This window comes from Strongylocentrotus purpuratus, unplaced genomic scaffold, assembly GCF_000002235.5.
Source record: "Strongylocentrotus purpuratus isolate Spur 01 unplaced genomic scaffold, Spur_5.0 spur5_scaffold_14, whole genome shotgun sequence".
Lineage (NCBI taxonomy): Eukaryota > Metazoa > Echinodermata > Echinoidea > Camarodonta > Strongylocentrotidae > Strongylocentrotus > Strongylocentrotus purpuratus.
Genome location: NW_022145599.1, coordinates 469,894 through 489,102, shown reverse-complemented (window position 1 = coordinate 489,102; position 19,209 = coordinate 469,894). Strand labels below are relative to the sequence as shown.

The 19,209-nt window shown below is 38.1% G+C and overlaps 1 protein-coding gene across 1 annotated transcript; it reads right to left on the bottom strand.

Moving 5' to 3' along the window:
* Window positions 1-10,749: 10,749 nt before the first annotated feature.
* On the bottom strand, window positions 10,750-16,052 carry LOC579067 (mitochondrial thiamine pyrophosphate carrier). The gene is made up of 5 exons (XM_779201.5): window positions 15,743-16,052; window positions 14,699-14,854; window positions 13,888-14,070; window positions 11,843-12,032; window positions 10,750-11,206 (listed from the first exon to the last, which is right to left on the bottom strand). The coding sequence occupies exons 1-5, from the start codon at window positions 15,881-15,883 to the stop codon at window positions 10,905-10,907; spliced, it is 972 nt and encodes a 323-aa protein (XP_784294.4). The 5' UTR covers window positions 15,884-16,052; the 3' UTR covers window positions 10,750-10,904.
* Window positions 16,053-19,209: the final 3,157 nt, after the last annotated feature.

Here is a 19,209-nt window from a genome sequence, read left to right as displayed (position 1 = left end):
GGGTGAGCATGGTGAGAGAGAGAGCGACAGAGAGAGAGAGAAAAAAAGGGGGGGGGGGGGATGAAACTGAGGTTTTCTTACGAGTAGTTGTTGTTATATGTGATGTGGTTGAGTCCTTCCTGGACATCAATGCCTTGAGCCATAATGCATGGCCGTACAGAGGATTTGTTATGTTGGGGACAGGGGTAAAATGCACTGAATTATTGATAATTAATTGCATTTTCTTTGTTTGTTTTTTTTTATTTGTGGGAACTGCCCCTACCCTAGCCCCGCTCCGTACAGTCATGGTTCAGTGGCAAAGCAATGGCCTCGTAACTGTAAGGCCCCAGGATCAAAACCGTGTCGATGTGCTATAATAGTCCCCTTTTGTGGGGCATTAATCCTCATTACTGTCATTTATGACTTAAGGGTGTAGGTCCCCTAGTTGATAAGCATAGTAGCATACACATGCTTTAGCAGTCACGCAAAACAAACACTGGCAAATTATTATTCAATAACATCTGAGAATGTATACTATTTTCTAGATCTATTAGGAATAAATCATTGTCAAATAATTCTATAAATTGGGGTTTTTAAAAAAAATCCAACTTTATATAAAGCAACAGTCCACAACCAAATGTAACAAACCTCAAGCAAGAAACGAAGACAATTAGATAAAGTGTAATTCACATTGTGAACAAGTAATTTATCGCCACGAAATATCGTGCATCGGATGTAGTCTATAGTCTACTTGAAGGCAGGCGCGTATGTGTGTGTGTGGGTGTGTTTCTGTGTGTTTGGAGGAAACCCCCCACCCTCAAAAAAACATTAAATAAAAAAAAAATATAAAATTGCTAATAGGTGACCAAAACAAGGAGACTTACCCCCCCCCCCCCCCCCCCCCCCCCCCTCCCCAACGGAACGAAATATCGATCTGTCAAATTTTCAAATTTTCGGGACAAAAAAAAAAGGTGTTTACCCACATAATTACATATTTTGCTTAATATTTCAATATCTGTCAAGATAACATAAACGCCATGGTAATGAAAAGAAAGAAGGGAAATGGAAGTATTTAGAATAGAGAGGAGAGAGAGAGAGAGAAGAGAGAGAGAGAGAGAGAGAGAGAGAGAGAGACAGACAGACAGAGAGTGAGGAGTGTATTGTAAGTTGCTTACCGAAATGTGTAGGTCTTGATGTGGTTGGCGGTGTCATAGAAACAGTTGTCGGTGCTGAAGAAAAAATACAAATATTAAGGATGAAAGCCGTTTTGAATGAAATCATTATGTGGGGGACCTGTCGCAATTCCATACAAATTTTACTGGACAATTTATCACATTATATTCAATACTAGATTTTGACGCCTGGGCGGCTGCCGAAAGCCGGATAATGCTTAATGTTGTAGCATATTCTATATACTTGAAAGCGAAAGTAAAAGTAAAATAGAAAGACAGGGGGGAGGGAGAGAGAGAAAACTTGAAGAAAACAAATCATGATTCATAACGCCTAACCTTTGTTCCGCCTTGTTCAATTTTTCATTTACTATTGCATATTTCTACGTCTGAAAATGTTTCGACATTGACTCATTCCAATGATTTATGATATTTTAAATCAGGCAACATGTTGGGCTGACATATCATAAGTGTTAAGATCATCACTATAAACCTAAAACTCACCAGATACCTTGCAAACGAAATTTCGTTTAATACCCTTCAGTGAGACGGGAAACGACGGCATGTACTCTGGCACTGTAGGCATCAATTCACCATTTACAAGAATCGGCTGGCAAAGATTATCCTCCGTATGCAACACTTCATCGGTCATGTTTGTAGACCCCCGCGCTTGAGCTAAAACACATCAAAATATACAGTATTACAATAAGTCATTAAATACACAAATTGTGAAAAGTTGACTTGTATAGGCCTACACTGACAACAAACAAGATCCTTGGCTTCGCGAGGAATCAAATACAAAATATAATTCGGATTTCTTTCGTTCAATAGATTTTGCCCTTGATATGTTGCGTTCAAACGATTTTTTTTAAAGCTAGAATCACAATCATGAATCACAAACAAAACGCCGTTACAAAACACGGTTACTGCGAGAGAGCGTTCAAGCGATTTTTCATCAACGCTGATTCTAGCTCATTTCGAGCCCAGCCACTGCGCATTACACTGCGCAGTTTGACCCAGGAAGTATAGGTCAATTTCGGCGCGCGCGCCGTCTGGAATTGAACATAAGAGAAGGTGATAGAAGGAAGAAACAAAGAATAACATAAGGAAAGACAGAAAGAGAAATTAATAGAATGATTAAAACAAAGAATAACATAAGAGAAGTTGATAAAAGGAAAACGCAAAGAATAACATAAAATAAGGTAAAAGAAGGAAGAAACAAAGAATAACATAAGAATAGAAGGAAGAATCAAAGAATAACATTAGGAAAGACAGAAAGAGGAAACGATAAAGAGTAGATAATGGACATATAGAAGAGAAGATGAAAGATGGAGAAAAAAAAGAATAACATAATAAAAACAGAAAGAGAAAATGTTATTAGGAAAACAAGGAATAACATGACGGAACAGGCCACGATAATGACGTCATGTAATCATGATTGAGATCTCCGTTCGTTCAATCGAATTTTAGCGACCGTGATCTTGCAGAATCACGATACAAAACGCATCTTTTTCAGCGTTTCATGTTTTGTGTTTTTAAACACGTTTATTTTTACACAACCGACGAAAAATCGTGTTTTAAACTAAACGTCTTTGGAAACCGTGAGTCTAGGGTGAAAAAGTGTCGATTGAACGCACCCGCAGAGACTATAGACTACCACATCTAATGCTCTTTCTTTCTCTCTCTTTCTCTCTCTCTCTCTCTCTCTCTATCTCTCACCTCTAATTCTTCTACCCTCCACTCTCCACATTTAGTCATTTAGCCGAATTTTTGGCGTTTCATCACAATATAAAGAAAGGAAGACGATTCGCCGTACCGTTGTTGATTCTTAAACCTTGTTTGAATTTACTTTCCCCGAAATTTTAAAACCTCTGATTTCTTTAGCTGATATTATAGGAAAGTGAAGCTTCGAGGAAATACAAGTATTGTAGTTGTAGTCACTCTCGAAGTCGTCACAGCGGATAAGAAGTCACAGTTCGTAGGGAAAAAAATGTGTCGGCCGACCGACAATATACATCTCACCGACTTCAAACTTCTGCATTGATATAGTACACGAGGATCGAGCAAGAATACCGACACAGCTGACCCGACACAGCAGCAAATATTTACCCGTGTTCTTTCTTGCTCCTTCGACGAGACGACTCCACCCAACAACCCCCTTCTCTCTTTTAATCCCACTCCTCTTTTCTCAGACTCTTACCTCCCCTCTCTTTCATCCCCCGTTTCTTTTGTTTCCCTTTCACTCTTTTTCCTTTTTTTTCCCCTTTTCTTCTCTTCCTTTTTTTTTCCTTTCTTTCCTTTCTTTCCTCTCCTCCCTCCTTTTCTTTTCTCTTCTTTCTTCTCTTTTCTTTCCTTTCTTTCTCTTTCTTTCCTTTCTTTTCCTTTTGTTTATTCTTTTCCTTTCTTTTTTTCTTTTCTTTCCCTTTCCCTCTCTTTTTCCCCTCTTTTTTCCCTCTCTTTTATTCCCTCTCTTTTTTCCCTCCCCCTTTTCTCTTTTCCCGACGGCAGCGCAATTTTACCGACAATATCCTGACAGGTGGGGGGGGGGGGGATGTCGCACCCCACACTCCCCCCCCCCCTTTGGCGACGCCCCTGGTTTGAGTTACTGTTCAATTTAATAATCTATGAGTTAATGATTGCCGAAGAAAATACAAATCACAAAATTGATGTGCATTGTCTTAATTTGCTTAACAAATCATGATAAATGTATTTTTATGTGAAGACGTGTAAAGTAAATCATGAATATGCATCATGGTGCAATATGCAAACTTTTATTTTGCACCCTTTTTTGGTCGATAAGGTTCATTTTGTGGGAAGGGTGCAAACTAAGAGTTTGCACTCTATTTTGTACTTTTTTTCTTAGAGTGTAGGTATAGTTACCCAAATTACATCTCTTATATGGATATGTCACGATTTATAGCTAATTTCAGTTTTCGTTGTCAATCTCGGATTAAAAAAGGGATGCTATCTTTGTATTGTTTTGTGTATAAAACTACTCTAAACTGTTATGATAATTCAAAGCACAATAGTGAATATCCTAACATCTTAAACATAAATTTAATCTTGCAAATTACCAAGAGTAACTCACTTCTGGTCATTTTTTAGGAGAATATGGCGGCCATTTTGGAAGCCGTCTTTGATTAACAGGTATTTTGATGTCCATAAACCACTGTATATAGTATGAATGGATTCTTCGACCCCCGAAACCTAGGTACAACTAAATCGGCATATTTCCAAGATGGATATATCATGATTTATGGCTATTTTAATGTATTGGCGGCTGTCTTGGACGCCATTTTGAAATTAACCACTTTCTGGGGGTCCGTTTCTTAGAATGTATAGTATATTGTTCTTGATTTCAAACGCTACGGGAATCGGTTGAAAATATTTGGTTGCAAGCTTTTTGGGGTTGACGTATTTTTTTGATTAATTTTAATAAATCAATTAAAATAAAATGAAAACTAAATCCATTCCAATTCTCACCAATGACGGATGAAGTGCAAAGAAGTAGGAGCATGTCTCTCATGGTAACAACGGATTGATGTCTCTGCATCTATATAATATAGTCAGACGGAAACAAATCATAGAATTCAGCACTGTAAAAGTAATACCGCTTTCTCACTCTTACGAAAAACGATGTAGAAAGATGAAGATGAAGCCCTGAAACCATTCGATTGGCTTACAAATAAGGATGGGGATAACGAAATAAATTTAAATAACCAAACATGCCATATTAGGTCATCAATGTTAGGTAGACATAACAAACTTCTAAGAAATAAGAAATGTTGATTCCCCACGTATGAAAAGATATTCGTTTCGTGTGAGCTTTATCCAATACAATTGATTATCATCATCAAATCATTTGAAAACCCTATTTGAACCTTGATCAGTCTTACCTTAGTAGAAATTGTACTCTGCTCGTATCTTGAAACGCGTGGAAGGGTGCTTATTTGCACACAAATATTAATAGATGGAAATTGCTGAAGTGCAATAGGTACACGTATAACATTAATGAACGACATTAGAATTTGGTGGCTGGTTGAAATCGATTTCTGTTTGAGATATTATAGAGCGGGTATGTTCTGCTGAAGGAGCATTGCAGTCAATGGCTGGCTCAATTCCTGTGTAGTAGACGTTGTATTCCATCGGACCAATCACAGAGCTGCATAGTGTGTATCTATACTCACGTTCATGCGCACATCAATTTGGTGATATATTATATGATGATGATGAAAGGATCTATCTACGAACTAATCGGCAGCGACGGACCTAGGATTTCCGAAGGAGGGGGGGGGGGGGGGGGGGCAAACCAACGTTTGCGCAAAGCGCTTGCCAGCGCGTTAGTGCCAGCCTTTCTAGATGGGGTCTAAGGGCCGCCCTATTGTGGTGAAGAGCCCCAGACGTTCTCGAGTTTAAGCAATATTATTCTGAACCTTCAAAATAGCTGTCTTGACCGATAAAAAGACATACACTCTTATTTGGACAATTTTTACAACAAGGGGTTGTCTTGGGAACCACCTTTATCTTTGTGGATGGGGTCCAGGGCATATTTGATAATTTATGTGATATTTGATATAAGTATTAGCTTGCACTTGAATCGAGCTTCATCATTGCCATCTTAATTTTGTTAATGACATAGAGACGTCGTCAACTATGAAGGCCATTTTTAATTTTTAAAAAAATAAACCTTTTGTTGCATATTGGCCTCGAATGGCGGTAATCTTTTTTAATAATTGATCCACATCACTATGCCTACATTGTTATGTGCTTGCGCTCCCTTAGCGCTGCATTCATAGTTTACGAGGGTCACCAACTTAGTATAATTAAATTTGGTTTTCGATAAAAGTAATTAATGGACGTGCTCTTGCCATGGCTCATTGCATGGGTAGTAATGATGTTATATGTCGTGCATGGTGCATTGCACTTCTGGTCGCCATTGCGGCCATTCTTTTCATCTCCTTTCCTTTTTTTTTTACCAATGCTGAGAAATAATCGTTTCATTAATCGTCTTTTTTCTTCTTTCGGGAGGGGGGGGGGGGGGGGGGGGGGTTGCTGTAAGAAAAGAAAAAAAGAATCATATTTTGTGTGTATGAAAGTGAATTCAGTGGAAATGATCACGAACCCAATACTTTGGCGGTTATATTATGTTTAGATCTGCACTGTTTGCCTAAATATGTAATAGGATAAATCCACCGGAAATAATGTCGATAATCAGAGTACATTGGTGAACTTTAACCGAACTCGGTCTATCGCTATTTTGTATTTATTATAGGTGTATTCTCGGTATCTAAATGTCCAAAGTTTGTGTCCTGGAAGACATTAAAAAAATAAACCCATAAACATACAGAACAATTTTTTGTTTGGAAATTCGCTTAACCTTCTTCCAACCGCTTGGCATTATTACTAAAATGTAATTTTTTTTCTCAAAAGTATGACTTAATTGGGAGGGTTTTTTCCTTTCTAGAGGACTTATTATAATATGCTTTCCCTAATATATTTTGAAACCCCAAGGGGGGGGGGGGGGAGACACTTAGAAGAAACATAGAAATTAATGGTATTTTTGTACACGACAAACGGGAGTTAATCATGAAAATGATATGATCTACTGACCAAATAATATTGTTAATTTCAGGGGCAGATCTAGGGGTGGGGGGTGTTTCGGCGGTTTAACCCCCCCCCCCCCCTTGGGCGGCTAAGTGAAAAAGAACAAAAAGTAAAACGGCGCGATTTTGGGGGGAAAATGTGGTCAACCCCCCCCCCCCCCTCCCTTGGAAAAAAGCTAGATCCGCCCCTGAATTAGAGATTCGCATAGATTAGGCGATATCATATTTCAAACATTCATGATTCTCTTATTATTGGTCCTGTTTATTTTCATTGCATTGTTTATATAGCAGTGATGCTCATGTATACTTATGAATATTGGATCCATCAACTGTTCTCTCTTCTCTTTCTCCCTCTCTCTCCCTGCCTCTTTCTTACTCTCGTCTCTATTTCTCCTCACCTTTTTTCTTTACCCTCGCTGTATTTATACCCCTCCCCCTCCTCACTCTCTCTCCTCAGCTATCACCCTCTATCTCTCCTTCCTTAACTCTTTGATATCACATAGGCTTATTGATGTGTACTGTATTTCGTTTTTTAAGACTATATTTCTTTTGTACATGTACGTTTACAATATTACTGTATCTATTATATTATTCGAGTTGTAAATTGACCCCTCCAGCCTGTGCTGCTGGTCATTTTTTTAGATCAATTAACAAAATAAAATCAATAAACAAAATGTTTACATGTTTTAAACTTTTTTTTCAATTAAACAAAATTAGAAACCATACAGATATGCCCAACCAAGGAGTTACCAGTACATCAAATTAGCTGTCATCATTTATGTACACACTCTGTTTAGGTCATTCAAATATATTTATTTATGGTACATGTTTTAGATTTCAAGCAACTGGCTATTTGTTTGGAACTGGATCCCCCCCCCCCCCAAAAAAAAAAAAAAAAAAAAAAAAATCCTTGACCCCTTCTCGACTTTTGACGAAGCAATATTCTATTGATGATAAAATGAGGAAATTCATGTGTAAATAACATATCTGAGGCATGCACAGATGAATCCATCAATCAATACTCTAACCCTTTATCAGTCAGCCTCAAATTCCAATGTTCTCTTTCTCACTTTTTTTTCTACTTTTGAACAAATATGGCGAGATGAGGAAAAGGATTGTCATCAATACATGTAGATACAATGAACACACAATTTGAACTAGAATAAATATCTCTTTCTTTAATAACCACATCAGAAGCATCCCCACATATACATGCATAGTATAATAAATAGAACCCAAAATAATATCTATGTGCATCATACAGTATTGCACAAGCTGCCGTCACTGATAGCATTCATCACTTTTTAATGTCTTTGAACACGTGTTGGATATAAGTCACATACAAGTACACACATATCAACCTTCAGAGGTGTTGTGGTCTAGTGAACAGCCTCGGAGTAAGGATCACATGGTTCACAGTTCAACACCTGCGGCAGCAATAACATCCTTTGGCAAGACATTAAAGGTACTATGTCCCATTTGCAGGCCCAAAAATTGAAAAGGTTCAATTCCAAAGGCACTTGAAAGATAACACTAATTTAGAACTCCCCTTAATAAAATGGGGGCTTGAAAATGTCTTTAAGTAGGAAAATAACGACCATTAGTTGTCGAATCGACTTAAGAGCTATAGAGCCAGTAAGTAATAGTCTGATTTTCAGACCATTGTACCGAATGGTCGTATGTTTTATGCTGCGCAAAGATTCAATCAGTTTAATATTGGCTATTACAAGAAGTGGGTTATTGATGTAGACAAATGCTCATGTACCCTTTACAGCTCATTTCAAGTATGCTATTACCAAAGAAGAAAAAAAGCCAGTCAGTCACTCAAAAGTGTCTGACAGTGAAGTCTAGCAAGTAAACAGGTTTCCTTGCATAATCTGAATATTAGGACACTGCTAACGTTTAAATTTCACAGAGAGGACATATATGACATATTCATTACCTGCAAAGTTCTACAGAATTTGATGTTGGCTGCAAAAGGGACATAGTATCTTTAATCTACATTTGTCACTCTCTACCCAGGTAATGTAAATGGTTACTCTAATACTTTAGGAAGACATTCATCAAATACCTGAGCGTCTTATCCAGGGTAATCAGAGTACAGCTAGCACTGAGCTGAGAAACGTTGGTATTAAGCACTATATAAATGTTACCATTTTTATTCATTATTATTATCAACTCATTATTTGCAGGGAACTGGTGCTGTTGCTTTTTAGGCAGCTTACATCATGTTTCTAAGAACTTGATGAATCAAGTTTCTATCTATATAAAATCTGATAGTAATATGTAATATGTTACCAGAGAAGAGTTTTTTTACCATGTTTTCTTTCTGAAGCCAAGTGAATCTTCTTTTATATCCTGCAGGTTATAAATAACAGTATAGAGAATAATACACTTTATTCAAACACACAGTACTGCATCTTGCAAAACAAGTTTATACAAAAAATTTCCTGAGGTATTTCAGAAAAGAAAAATGAGATATAATTATATCTTAGAATTCTCAGTTCTATTTTCTACTGGATTTTCTACTCAAATAGCACAATATACATTGGCCAGCTATATTTAGAATGATGGCCATCTTGGGAAAAAAAAAGAGGAAAATAGAAACGGTAAATATTAATGCCTTGCCTCCTCCTTTTTTGAAAAAGTCAGGACGAGAAACTCTTCTTTCTTTTTTTTTTGCCTTACTGTTTTAATAACGTTTAATGAAAATGATGTAAAGTTGTTATGCAGCAGTCTTATATTTTGGATTTTAAATCAATACAGCAGAAACTTAAGCTATTATCTTAATATTTGAAAATTTGAATATATTAAATGCAATAAAGAGCTTATCAAAAATAGACATTGGCATTATCTAACATACCAGTACATTTATTTGAATACTTGTAGCAATATTCTTATGAGGAAAAAATTAGAGCATTTTGTATGCATTGGCATGTCTTGAATGCTTATACAAATGGACGATTGGACGATATATGAATAAGCTTCATTTTCAGTGTCACCTAATCCATTTATACACAGGTACATTAATCAGCAATGTAATAAATACAAGCACACATATCAAGGATTACTTATCAATGAGGGGCCCATTCTTAACAAGTCTGCCTTTTTGGTCCCGCCACTAGTATTCAAAGTAATGAGTTTTCAATTAATTTAGGACATGTTATAATAGTGAAATTTAACATTAATATATGAGTAAAACACAACAAAGTGAACAAAAATGTTCAAAATTACATTTTTCAGCAAAAGAAACAGTAATGAAACTTCAAACAATAAGAACAATTTTTACCTGCCAACCAAATGATAGAGTACAAGAATCTTGCCAAATATCATTTCACAATGTTTTGCATAGTTTGTCTGACAATAGTTGCACAAGCTTACAACTACAAGCAGAGGAAAGTTTACAGGGCTGGTCTTGTATAAACAAAACAATGGCAAATTATGATCAAATCAGTCTTTATGATCAAATCGTTGGACCTGAATGGTGCTCACCCATTCACACTGATGATCCTTCAGCTTGGTTTTGATTGAACTAATACCTCTTCTACAAAGACCAATTTTATTGTTTTTCTTTTATGGTGTCTGTGATAGGTGACATTGACTTTACAAACAATTATTTCCTGTCATATCCCTCAGGAATAACAGCATTGGTGCTGATGAGCAGTGGCGTACGCAAGGATTTTTTTAAGGTTTTTTTTTTTTAAATTGGGCCCAAAATTTAGCAACGACTCAGCCAGCCGCTGAGGTAAGAGGACACTTCTTTTCTTTTTTTTGGTCTCGAAATTTGAAAATTTAACATTTTGTTCCGTTGGGGGGGGGGGGGGGTATGGTTACCTTTTTTAGGTCAGCCATTGGCATAATTTTATTTTTGTAATTATTTTTTAATTAAAAAAAAAAAAAATCAAAATCAAAAAGGGGGGGGGGGGGGGGGGGGGTCCCAAAATACATACACAAAACATACACATAAAAAAACTCAAGGGGGGGGGGGGGGTTTAACCCCTTTGTACACGCCTGCTGATGAGGCTTCCTGCATAATAGATCATTCATATTGTAATTAAATGTATTAATTTTTCAGCACATTCAGCACTCCCATCCAAAGCTACATTACAGCACACCTAGTAAAGTTCAAGCTCTGAAGCAAGGTGATGGCACGTCATCTTTCTACTTGTGCTAGCCATTGGCAGCACTTCTCATAGGCAGCAAAGTGCAACCCCACGCTAAAGAATGATTTGAGTAGACTGGGTGAGAGTCCCTTGAATAGACCTTTCATTCCTTCCTGCTTAGCTATAGTGGCTATACAGTGCAGGAAGCCAGTGTAGTGAGTGACATGACCAAAGGGTCTACGAGCCTCTTCAAAACCTTGGACTTGAAGCCTCTTCTTGATCACATCTAATGGATACACTCCTGACTTGGCACACACACCAGCAAGACCACCGCAGAGTAAGGACTGAAAGCCTGAGGGTGAGAGAGCAAATAACATGATCAATAGCAGATAGATAAGGTTTCTGGACCTCTCACTCCAGGGAATCATTTGATATTACATGCATATGTATGAAGGTATACTTGATTACTAAGTACTTTTGATATCTCCCTTTCTCTCCTTTGCTTATATTATGTAAAACACACCTTGACAAATGCCAACATGTTCTGGAACAAAGCACTACATGATTATCTCTTTCAAGGTTCCAGGTAGACACCTTTGTTTTGTCGTACATGTACATGTAACTAGTTCATAACCTAACCATGGTTTCCCAAATCCCCAAAACCTAATGGGTGGTATTCTTGAAAGCAGACTAAGTTTAGTCCATGGTTTAATCCACCAATTATGTATGGAATGCCAAGTGTCCATATGAATATGTTTTTGAATAATTTAATCTGTCAGTAATTAAAATAAAATGTAATAACATAATTAATAAACAACAATATAACTATGATATAATAATTTTATCATGGTAATTTAGGGACCTTTCAAATTATTCAAAAATATATTCATATGGATGCTTGGCATTCCATACTTAGTCAGTGGATTAAAGTTAAACCATGGACTAAAGTTAGTCTGCTTTCGCTCAGAGAGAGAGAGAGAGGACTCACCACTGAGTTGATGAATATGAGTCCTATCCTGCGCTTTCTTCCACATCCTTGTAAAGAGAGCATAGAAACCAAACTGAAGCCCTGTCTGAGGGAAGAGTAGCATCATCGTTGGAGTAAGACCCTTGTAGAATGTCCGCACTCCAGCCTCCATGTACATTGATTGTAAAGCATGGGATATCGATTTGTAAACCTGCAAAGAAATGGTTTGAAAATAATATTTTGTTGCATCATGTGCAAACATTTAAAAAAAACTTTGAGTGAGAAATCAACGTTATATTTGTATACTGGTACATATTTATATGGAAGGTCTAACATAAATAACAGAATGAAATCATAAAACAGTTATCTTTTCTACCTATGACAATTTTTCTCTGCAAATGAGAGGAAACATGGAGACTGACTTTGGATTGCTAGACAAAATGATTATAATATCCAGAGAGAATCAATACAGATTTCCATTACATCATACTGATGGTACTCTTGCATGATATCAATTAGACCTTGTCATACCAATCTCCAACTCATGTTAATTAGGACCCCCTATTGAAAGCTGCAAAGTCATGTTCAAATGTAGTTGAGGCCATGTTAGCATTGTTGACATTACTCCATTTGCACTGTTTTCTTGTTGTTCTGAAAAATAGGAGGAAATAGAAGGAAATAGCCATTCTACTCCCTGCTCCACTTTAACCAATAGATCACACTTGAATTAGTGACTGCAGAGTTCTGAGGCAATTTACTGTGGAATAGAGAGGTTATGTTTAGGTATTGTGTTTTATAGAATTAAAAACTAGATGGAATTTTGACTGCGCGCAGTCGAAAATGATGCCTCCGCCATAGAGCAATTTAAACAAGTTTGGAGTTTAAATCTCCAGTGGTTCTTGAGATATCATGATAACAATCTCAATGTATGGAATTTCATAAGTTGACCTCTGTGACCCTTGACCTTTGACCTACGTGCTCCAAAATCTAATCAGATTGTCTTCCTATGGTGATACACACTATCATTAAGTTTGAAGTTTAAATCTCCAGTGGTTCTTGAGATATTATGATATGGTGATACATACTATCATTAAGTTTGAAGTGAAAATTCTCCAGTGGTTCTTTAGATATCGCGATAACGATCTCAATGTATGGAATTTCATAAGTTGACCTCTGTGACCCTTGACCTTTGACCTACGTGCTCCAAAATCTAATCAGATTGTCTTCCTATGGTGATACACACTATCATTAAGTTTGAAGTTTAAATCTCCAGTGGTTCTTGAGATATTATGATAACAATCTCAATGTATGGAATTTCATAAGTTGACCTCTGTGACCCTTGACCTTTGACCTACGTGCTCCAAAATCTAATCAGATTGTCTTCCTATGGTGATACATACTATCCTTAAGTTTGAAGTTTTTACATCTCCAGTGGTTCTTGAGATATCATGATAACAATCTCAATGTATGGAATTTCATAAGTTGACCTCTATGACCTTGACCTTTGACCTACGTGCTCCAAAATGTAATCAGATTGTTTTCCTATAGTGATACACACTATCACTAAGTTTGAAGTTTAAATCTCCAGTGGTTCTTGAGATATCATGATAACAATCTCAATGTATGGAATTTCATAAGTTGACCTCTGTGACCCTTGACCTTTGACATACGTGCTCCAAAATCTAATCAGATCGTCTTCCTATGGTGATACATACTATCCTTAAGTTTGAAGTTTAAATCTCAAATGGTTCTTGAGATATCGCGCTAACAAACTCAATACAAGGAATTTCATAAGTTGACCTCTGTGACCTGTGACCTTTGACCTACGTACTCCAAAATCTAATCAGATCGTCTTCCTATGGTGATAAATACTATTCCCGAGTCTTAAGTTTAAATCTTAAATGGTTCTTGAGATATTGTGATATCGGTCAAATGGGACGGACGTACGGACGTACGGACGGACAACCCGAAAACATGATGCCTCCGGCACCACCTTCGGTGGCGGAGGCATAAAAAACAATATACCGGTAACTGAATCACTTTGAACGAGACAAACCATGACTCACCTTTGGTTCTCCTTGAGAGACTAGTCTGGTCCTAAGAACATCTACAGGGAGTGACACTAAGGAGGCCATACACCCAGACACACCCCCACACATGAAGTGGTAGACTGGTTTGTATACACCTGTTGTCAAGTCACTGGGTAGCAGAGGGTATGCCATGTATGTCAGCCCTTCAAATGTTACAAACTGAAATAGGGAAAATGTATCAATAAATTTTTCAGTACATTTCAATTACTATCAGACAGTGGTGACTAAATCACTCCTTGGTGGAAACCGGAATATTTAGCTGTAAAAGAGACCAAATCAGTGATGAATTGAATTGATTGTACCCCAATAGGTAATGCTCATTTACCGGGGGTAGGATCATTTTTAAATTCAGAGGTACATGTAGGGCCATTCTCACTGAAAAACAAACCAGAATAAAAAAATCATTCATCATTCGTACAAGACGAATTAAAAACCTCCACAGTAAAAAAATAAACATTCAAAACGTAATAAATGGTAGAATGCTTCACATTTATGTCAGAATGCCCTGATTAGGGATACCCATAGCGGTGGTTAGTACTCCCTGCTCCACTTTTACCATTAGATCACACTTAAATATGTGCTAAAGAGTTATGAAGCAATTTACTGATTAGGGATACCCATAGCGGTGGTTAGTACTCCCTGCTCCACTTTTACCATTAGATCACACTTAAATATGTGCTAAAGAGTTATGAAGCAATTTACTGTGTGTTTGGTTATGAAGTGGTTTACTGTGCTCAGTCTGTACAGCTATAAATGAGAATGACAAAGAGCATGACAAGGTCATTACCTGTGCAACGCCGAAAATGATAGAGAGAGCTTGGGCAGGGACATGCCCCTTCCACATGGAGCTCAGTCCCTCTTCTCTGATGATAGAACCAGCAGCTTGAAAGATAGAATGGTACTTGGCAGTGGGAACTCCTCTCTTCACTGGCTCCTCTTGAAGCTGCAGAACATAAAAGTAACAAGTCATTAAACAATAACAGAACTTATCTACTTCCTCAATACGAGACCTAATGTATCCTTTCAAAGTAAGAGTACCGGTGGACTCAATTTGAATGGATAATTATTTTGTATAGATCTAAATAAAGTCTAGACTATCTCACATGTCATATTCTGATCCAGAAACCAAGTGTACAATCATAGTTATACAGGTAGATCCTCATGGCAAGACTGTAAACATTTGTAATAACTGGATACTAAATGATAATAATGAATAATAATATTAATGATAATATTAATAATAATAATAACGATATTATTTAAAATGGTAATAGTAATAATAATAATAATAATAATAATAATAATAATAATAGTAATAATGACAACTATGATAACAATGATAATAATAAAAAATAAACACAATAATAATGATAATGATAATTAAAATGACAATGATAATGTTAATGATGATAATAATAATAATGATAATAATTATAATAACAATGATAATAATAAAGCGAATGATAATTATAATAATAACAAAAGTAATAGTGCTTATAAGTAATAAAGAGGGCTATCGTGGTGCAACCGTGGGCTGAATGCATGCCACTGAACATGTCATATTTTGTTTGCCAATTACCAGCGGGACAACTTGATGAAGTCTAACCGTAATCGGGAATCTGTACAAAACTGCAGTGCAAACAGAACAGTGAAACACACATTATTTCTGGGTAGATCTAGGCCTATACTTTTTGTGTAAATCAGTACCTGTTTGTCAATCCCCCCTCTATTGAAAGCAAGTTATTAATGCACCAGAATTCCTCTTACTAGACTTCCTACTCAATACTAGGTCTAGTTCTGCTCAACCATGTCAACGGCGCGGCATCGTTACCTGAAATCGGATTTTCAGCACATCGAGCGGTTGCAAACACACACGGGTGAAGGCCCCGCTAGCTGCTCCTGCAATTCCGTAGTCAAGTTTTGTCAGCTGCCGGTGCTGCTCCCGGTCGTTAGTGGGTGCATAACCCACCATCCTGATAATATACTCGTACTTTCAGTAGCTAAATGACAGTTCAACTTTTCACATGCAATCATCGTCCTACTTAGGTAAAGTTATTTATTATGAAGAGAGTTCGAGAGTTAGCGAATTCTTCCACATCTCTCAGCTCGGTCTACTCATGGGATGGGTAGGTGTGATCCTCTGTACATCCTCGATATAACATGCGATATATGTACACTCATCAAATTGGCAATGTCACATCTAAAAAAAGTCAAAATTCTCCCAAATATCAGCGAGTTCAAAGAAACCCCGATAATATCAACGCAAATATATGGTAATTACAATTCATATATTTAGTTATTAGATTTTTGTCATGAATTTCATATGTAAACAAAAAATAAATAATATTGATTAACCCCCCCCCCCCCCCAAGGCAAAAAAAAATAAATTGCATTTTACTAGTGAATGTGGCATGCCTATAAACAGGCACGTAGCCACGGGGGGGGGGGGGGGGGGGGGCACGTGCCCCCTAAAATTTCCAACATCCGTTGAACTTTTTTAGACCCTTTTTGACCTCGATTGATTTCATGTATGTGCCCCCCCCCCCCAAAAAAAAAAAAAAAAAAAAAAAAAACATCGAACTCTGGCTACGTGCCTGCCTATAAGTATGATCTCTCCATCAAAAACTGAGTTTTCTCTTCAAATAAGTCGTTGATTTATAATTACTATAGTTCTGGCGTTTCTGAATCACCCAAAATCACAAAATGGGAATGGCCAGTGGCAGATCAAGGAATTTCTTACCGGGGGGGGGGGGGGGGGGGGCACAAAATCGCATGAGGTAAAATGTATGAAAAAGGATGGAGCGGATGTGGGTCTGAGAGGGGTCAGAACCCCCTCCCTGAGTAGGAAGCATTTGCAACTTTAGAACAACATTAGGAGCATTTTCAGGCCTCCTGGTGTAATATGATGTAACTAATTGCTGCTCCTATACCACTTTCAAGAGTAGGGATCTTTCGCAATTTGAGAACCACATTTTGCGCATTAATGTCCACCGGCACTTCCTGGAGAAAAACAATGAGGACTTCTAATTGGTTAGAAGTTAAAGAAAAGTGATCTGTCATGTCGCGAGACGTTGTACATGCTTCGTTGCTGCACAATTCAAGACGGTGGTCCGGTATACTTCACATTATACTTGCAAAAATTATATTTTGTATAAAAGTGTATTGTTATCAGGGGCGTCGTTAGCCTTTTTCAGTAGTGGGCGCGTGGGGTGTGGGGGGGGTGGGGGTGTAGAGGCCACCAATTACCGACAAACTAGCCACCAATTAGCGACAAATATATGTCCCTATGTCTACAAATTTAACCCTATTAACCCGGGGCCACGACCCGGCCCACTCAGTGTTATTTAGGGTACGCATACGGCATGTTCCCAGTTTGAAAACACACCCCTAAGTCCGGTGTGTAAAGTCAATATGGCCCGGACTTTGGTGCGTGAAAAGTACCCCTTTACCGGACATTTTTTTGAACACGCATGGTATCCCTCCGTTCACGGAGTGGGGGGGGGGGGGGCGGGGGCCACGGAACTAAGTAAATTTTCAGTTCCCCCCTCCCGTGCGAATTAGCGCGGAAGCTTTGACACTTCATTAAACTATAAGAGAAAGAAGACGATTCGTTGTACCGTTCCGGACTCTTACTCCTTGTATCGCCCCTCCCGCGCGAAGCGCAGAAGCTATATGATGTTCCATTTTATTATTAGTGAAATAAGACGATTCTTACGTTGTACCATTCTCGACTCTTAATCCTTGTCTGAATTCAGTTTTCCCCTTTCCCTCTGATTTTCCCCTCCCCCTCTCCTCATTTCCCCGACAGCAGCTCGATTTTACTGCCAATATCCTGACAGGTTGAAGGGGGGGGGGGGTGTCGCAGCCCCCGACGACCCCTTTTAGCGACGACCCTTGTTGTTATCCCATTATTCGTTTGTTTTTTTAATGCAATTCCTCATGCTCTCGCATAATACTAATTTAGAACTTCCCTAAAAAAGTGGGGCTTGAAAATGTCTTCAAGTGGGAAAATAATGACTATTAGTTGTCAAATCGACTCATATGAATTAGTTTGCTCGATTTGGACAGTTAACGCGACGTAGAAAATACCAGCACTTAGGGCTATAGAGCCCAAAAGTAATAATCTTGATTTCCAGACAATCGTACTGAATGGTCATACGTTTTATGCTGCGCAAAGATTCAATCAGTTTAATCTTGGTCATCACAGGAAGTGGGTTATTGATGTAGACAAATGCTTATGTACCCTTTACAACTCTTTTCATGTATGTTATTACCAAAGAAGAAGAAAAGCCAGTCAGTCACTCAATAAGTGTCTGCCAGTGAAGTCTAGCAAGTAAACGGGTTTCCTTGCATAATTTGAATATGAGGACACTGCTAACGTTTAAATTTCACAGATAGGACATACATGACATAATTCATAAGTTTTACAGAATTTGAGGTTGGCTGCAAAAGGGACATAACAAAAAAAGAAATGGAAAAAGGGTGGAAAAGAGAGAATTTTTGTGAGTTAAAGGTATTCACAAAAATTCTCTCTTTTCCACCCTTTTCCATTTCTTTTTTTGTGTGGTTCTTCTTGTGCTTTTTTGTGTCCCCTCGCCCCTTTCCAGGCAAAAAAAATGATAGCATCACCCTTCTTTCTTTCTCTTCTCATTATTCAGTATTCTCCTTTCGCCCTTTTGGCCCCTCCGTCTTTCCCCCTTTCTTCCGTTTCCGCCTTTTCTCTCCTCTTCGACTTTCTTCCTTTCCTCCTCCTTTTTTCTCATCTCCCCTTTTCTCTCCTTCCTCTTTTCTTCTTCTTTCTTTCTTTCCTTTTCTTTCTTTTTCCCCCGCCCCCCCCCCCGCCCCGGGCCCCCACTCCGGGGTCGGAATGACCGCATGCGTGTTACCAAAATGTCCGGTAAAGCCAGGGGTACTTTTCGTGCGACCAAGTCCGGCCCGAGAATTGTAAAAAAGGGAGTGTATTTGGCTTTTCACCGGAGATTTCTTTAAAAAGGGGGTGGTTTTTTTTTTTTTTTTTTTTTTTTTTTTTTTCCCTCTCATCTCTTTGGACTCCTGAGAATTTATTCCGAATTTATGGGGGTACATTGAGCATCAGGGGTACATTGAGCATTTTTCCGAATTTAGGGGAAAAGCCCGCGAAAAGCCCGCGAAAGGGGGGTTCGGAAATGTTGGCAGTCCTCAGATAGGGGGTGCTTTCAAAAAGAGGGAAAAAGCATACGCGTACCCTAAATAACACTGAGTGGGGGGGGGGGGGGGCTTTCCCCCCTCATTTTTCACCCTTTGCCAAAACAAAAAGTC

Excerpts from the sequence above, each read along its gene's own strand:
- LOC579067 (XM_779201.5), bottom strand. The coding sequence starts at position 15,883 with ATGGTGGGTTATGCACCCACTAACGACCGGGAGCAGCACCGGCAGCTG. Across the intron at positions 14,855-15,742 it reads TGCTGAAAATCCGATTTCAG|CTTCAAGAGGAGCCAGTGAA; the intron begins GTAACGATGCCG and ends TATGTTCTGCAG. Across the intron at positions 12,033-13,887 it reads TCTCTCAAGGAGAACCAAAG|GTTTACAAATCGATATCCCA; the intron begins GTGAGTCATGGT and ends ATTTCTTTGCAG.